This window comes from Epinephelus moara, chromosome 22, assembly GCF_006386435.1.
Source record: "Epinephelus moara isolate mb chromosome 22, YSFRI_EMoa_1.0, whole genome shotgun sequence".
Lineage (NCBI taxonomy): Eukaryota > Metazoa > Chordata > Actinopteri > Perciformes > Serranidae > Epinephelus > Epinephelus moara.
In genome coordinates this window covers 766,672-771,887 of record NC_065527.1, presented here as the reverse complement: position 1 = coordinate 771,887, position 5,216 = coordinate 766,672, and the positions used below count along the sequence as shown (strand labels likewise).

At 41.8% G+C, this 5,216-nt stretch overlaps 2 protein-coding genes across 3 annotated transcripts in view; both read right to left on the bottom strand.

Moving 5' to 3' along the window:
• Nucleotides 1-5,216, bottom strand: part of LOC126384375 (zinc finger protein 184-like) — a 127,888-nt gene that overhangs the window by 79,170 nt on the left and 43,502 nt on the right. Inside the window, exon 2 of one of the 2 annotated variants that reach the window (XM_050035409.1) lies at nt 4,854-4,885. The exons of the other annotated variant lie outside the window; for it this stretch is intronic. Coding sequence (XP_049891366.1) covers nt 4,854-4,885 — 32 coding nt within the window. The remainder of the gene's footprint in view (nt 1-4,853; nt 4,886-5,216) is intronic. 2 annotated transcript variants of the gene reach the window in all.
• The window catches only part of LOC126384384 (zinc finger protein 665-like), a 197,254-nt gene that overhangs the window by 184,728 nt on the left and 7,310 nt on the right, over nt 1-5,216 (bottom strand). The window lies entirely within an intron of this gene.

Here is a 5,216-nt window from a genome sequence, read left to right as displayed (position 1 = left end):
GACATGCTATACTATGACTTTTTTTCATGATTTCTGACAACATCCTATACTATGATTTCTTTTTCATGAGTTTTGACGACATGCTATACTATGACTTCTTTTTCATGATTCTTGACGACATGCTATACTATGACTTCTTTTTCATGATTTTTGACAACATGCTACACTGTGATGTCTTTTTCATGATTTTTGACGACATGCTATACTATGATTTCTTTTTCATGATTTTTGATGACATGCTTTACTATGACTTCTTTTTCATGATTTTGGACGACATGGTATTCTATGACTTTTTTTTCATGATTTTTGACATGCTATACTATGACTTCTTTTTCATGATTTTTGACGACATGCTATACTATGACTTTTTCTTCATTATTTTTGAAAACATGTACTATGATTTCTTTTTCATGATTTTTGAAGACATGCTATACTATGACTTTTTTTTCATGATTTTTGACAACATGCTATACTATGATTTTTTTTCATGATTTTGGACGACATGCTACACTATGATTTCTTTTTCATGATTTTTGACGACATGCTATACTATGACTTCTTTTTCATGATTTTTGACAACATACTATACTATGATTTCTGTTTCATGATTTTTGACGACATGCTATACTATGACTTTTTTTTGATGATTTTTGACAACATGCTATACTATGATTTCTTTTTCATGATTTTTGACGACATGCTATACTATAATTTTTTTTCATGATTTTGGACGACATGCTATACTATTTCTTTTTCATGATTTTTGACGACATGCTATACTATGACTTCTTTTTCATGATTTTTGACGATATTATACTATGACTTCTTTTTCATGATTTTTGACGATATGCTATACTATGACTTTTTTTACATGATTTTGGACGACATGCTATACTATGACTTCTTTTTCATGATTTTTGACGACATGCTATACTATGACTTCTTTTTCATGATTTTTGACGATATGTTATACTATGACTTTTTTTTATGATTTTGGACGACATACTATACTATGACTTTTTTTTTTTTTTACATGATTTTGGACGACATGCTATACTATGACTTTTTTTACATGATTTTGAACGACATACTATACTATGACTGTTTTTTTTTTACAAGATTTTGGACGACATGCTATACTATGACGTTTTTTTCATGTTTTTGGACGACATGCTATACTATAACTTTTTTTTCATGTTTTTGGACGACATGCTATACTATGACTTTTTTTGATGATTTTGGACAACATACTCTACTGACTTTTTTTTACGTGATTTTGACGTCCTTTTTGACGTTTTTACTTTTGTTTTGGAATAAATTTAATCTAATAAATGCAAAACAAATAACACAGTATTATTATGTTTGTATAATAAATAAAATCAAATGAATCAAAGCTAATAATAAATTATTCATAAATTGTCAAATCCAAAAGTATAATTTTTTTATCATAATTTTATTTAAGTGAATAATTCAGAACTAATAATTGTAACATTTCAGCCAATTTTCTTTTTTCATTTAATAATCATAATATCAAAAAAATACATTTTGATGTCTGATTTGCTGAATTCATTGATCAGGGTTTATATTAAAGTCATTGATCAACTTTGTTCATTCATTCCTACGTCATTGAATGAAATCATGGATCTGATCACAAGTGATGTCACACTGTGGCACTGCCAATATAATTATTCCTTTTTTTTCATTTATCTAACAGATTTAACACAGAATTAACACAAAGAAAAAAAGTTGAAGCTAAAGATCAGAAGAGGTAAATAACAACAAATAAATAAATAAATAAATAAAGTCTCTTCACAGTAAAACCAAAATAGGTTTTTCATTTATTCATGTGTAAATACATACAGCAAGGGGCAGCAGATGTTTTATTAACTACCAATACGACTGCAGCTCAGATGAAATTTTGCTGGAGAACAAAAACAGGATTGAGAATTCTTAGTGGGTCAGTTTATCAGGGTCCAGACCTGAGGGGGTCCAGACCCTGCATCAAGGGTCAGGGTCTGAGGGTCAGGACACAAAGGTTCCTGGTCACAGTGTCTCTGTCCTACACTTGGGTCGAGTCCCGGTGCCGTCTGGTGTCCGAGCTTAGATCAGTTTGAATTTCGTCTTTATGACATGTACTGACAAATGAAAAAGTCCCTGACGTCATCGTGTGCTGATGACATCACTGCATTAAATCCAGCTCATGTTACCACTGGTGTCTGACAGGCCGGGAGCCACGTGTTTTTTGGGGTGATGAGAGGAAAACATGTCAGAATTCATCTCCTAAAATGTTGTAATTATATTTTTCAGACATTTCATTGACAGTGAGTGTCTGCGGTCGAAACTCTAAACTGACCAGAAGCAGAGGCCAACTTTTATCAGAAATTTTATCAACTTTTTTTTTTTTTAGAAATATTAAAACTTTTTGGACATTTTATTGATATTTGGTATAGTCTCACCCCAGCCCGACCCTCTGTCTCTGTCTCTGTGTCTGTGTATGTCTGTCTCTGTCTCGGTCTCAGTCCTTCTCTGACTCTGCCTCTGTCTGTCTGTTCGTCTAATGATGGACACACGTCTCACAGTCCACAGTGAACCTGACGGCGTCCTGATGAACTCGACAGCTGCAGCATCTCAAACACTAAAGTCTGTGTCTTCTGTCCTCGTCACTGCGGTGGGACGTCCTCCGCCTCGTGCATCGCCACGTGTTTATTCAGATTCCCCTTCTGCCTGAAGCCCCGCCCACAGCGTGAGCAGCTGAAGGGGAACTCGCTGCTGTGGATTCTCATGTGGTTCTTCAGGATGTACTTGAGACGGAACTTCCTGTCACAGACGGAGCAGCTGAACGGTTTCTCCCCCGAGTGAACCCTCATGTGTTCCACCAGCTCTCCTTTGTACCGGTATCCTTTCCCACACAGCAGGCAGCTGAGCGGTTTCTCCCCCGTGTGCGTCTTCATGTGGTTCTCCAGAAGGAACCTGTGACCGGACTTTCTGCCACACCTGGCGCAGTCGAACGTGTTCTCGCCTGTGTGGCGCCGTGTGTGTTCCAGGAAGTGTTAGTGCTGGACGAAGCGTTTCGCACAGACGGAGCAGCTAAAGGGTTTCTCTCCTGTGTGGAGTCTCATGTGGACAGACAGCGAGTACCGTCGGGTGAAGGTCTTCCCGCAGAGGGAGCAGCTGAGTGGTTTCTCTGACGTCTCCTTGCTGACGGGGACTTCCTTCCCTCCTTCACCTCGGTCCTCAGGATCTGGTCCTCCACCATCTCCTTCGTCAGCGTCTGTCGCCATCTGTGAGGAGTTGGGTCTGTTTTCATCATCCTCGCCCCTTAGTGGGATAGGTGGGAGCTCCGCCTGCTTCTTTGCTTCGCCCACACAGAAAGCAGACTGCCCCTCCCTGGTGTGGACCTTCATGTGTCTCCTGACGTCTCCTCTGAACCTGAAGCATCTGTGACAGACGGGACAGCTATGCGGTTTCTCTCCTGTGTGACGGGTCATGTGACGCCTCAGGTTGGACTTCTGCGTAAACTTGGCGCCACAGACCGAGCAGCTGAATGGTTTCTCTCTGGTGTGGACAACCATGTGGATCTTCAGGTTCGTCTTGTTGCCAAATCTTTTCCCGCACTCAGAACAGATGCACGACTTCCTGTCGTTAGTTGCTGCCATGTTGCTCACACAGGAAGTAAACAGTTTTCCTTGGTGGTGGATTCTCATGTGTCTCTCAACATACGGCTCACACCTGAAGTGCTTATGGCAGGAAGGACAGCTGTACGGTTTCTCTCCTGTGTGGCGGGGAATGTGACGAAGTAAATTGGCCTTCTGGGTGAAGCCTTTCCCGCAAACAGAGCAGCTGAAGGGTTTCTCTCCGGTGTGAACTCTCATGTGAACCTTCAGGTTCGTCCTGGTGCCGAATCGTTTCCCGCACTCGGAGCAGATAAACAACTTCCTGCTGCCACTTTGTGGCGCCTTTGTAGAGTCTGAACCTGACTGAGGCTCTCCGGTCTGATGGACGTCGGTCTCAACTGACGTGTCATCACTTCCTAATTTTAATTGTCTCTCTGGTTCTGTCTGAGCAACACAGGAAGTAGACAGTTTCTCTACTGTGTGACGCGTCATGTGTCGCATTAAGTCCGCCCACAGAGAGAAGCGCTCATCACACAAGAAGCAGGTGAACGGGTTCTCTTCTGTGTGCTGGCCGTCACTGTCTGTGGTCATGTGATCAGTCACACAGGAAGTGGACTGTCTCTGTCGTGCATGGATCCTCATGTGTCGTCCAACGTCTCCGCTGTATTTGAACCGTTTCTTACAGATGGAGCAACAGTATGGTCTCTCTCCCGTGTGACGCGTCATGTGACGCATCAGGTTCAGCTTCTGGTTGAATCTGCGTCCGCAGATGGAGCAACCAAAGGGGTTCTCTCCAGTGTGGACCCTCATGTGGATGTTCAGGTTTGTCTTGGAGTGAAACCCTTTCCCACACACGGAGCAGTTGAACGGTTTCTCTCCGGCGTGATGTCCCTCATTGCTGACAGGGACACTGTCGATTAGCGGAGCTGAAGGAGGTTCACCAGGATCCGTCTGATAGTCACCCACGTGACTCTCAGAACAGTCTCTGGTCCTGTCATCAGTGTCTAGATCTGAGACCCTGTCTGGTCCTGGTCCTGGTCCTCCACAGTGGTGTCCCTCAGACTGAGGTTTCTCTTCATCATCTTCACTCTTCACAGGGACAGGAGTGAATGTGAACTTGGTGATATCAGCCTCCTCCAGCATACTGTGGAGCAGTTCCTCCTCTTCCTCTTTAATGTGTGGGGGCTCTGGGTCCTCCTGGTCCACACCGGAGCTCCACTCCTGCTGCTCAGGGGGAACCTCTTCTTTACCCACCAACAGCTGCTGGACGTCTGCACCAAACAGGAAAAAGGAAACAGAGACAAACTGTCATTTGATGCCATATGAGCAACCTGACACACTGCAGGATATAGTGCTCACACAACTTGAGGTTATTTTTACATATTATATCAACATTTTGTTGCATTTTTTTTCTTCGGTCATTTCATCAGCATTTTTTAAAAACTTTTTATTAATAAAAAAGTAAAAAAGTAGTCGCAGACCAGCTGTGTGATTTTCTCCATGATAATAATTTATTTCAGTCAGGATTTAGAGTGCATCATAGCACTGAGACAGCACTAGTTAAAATTACAAATGACCTTCTGATTGCTTCAGACAAAGGAC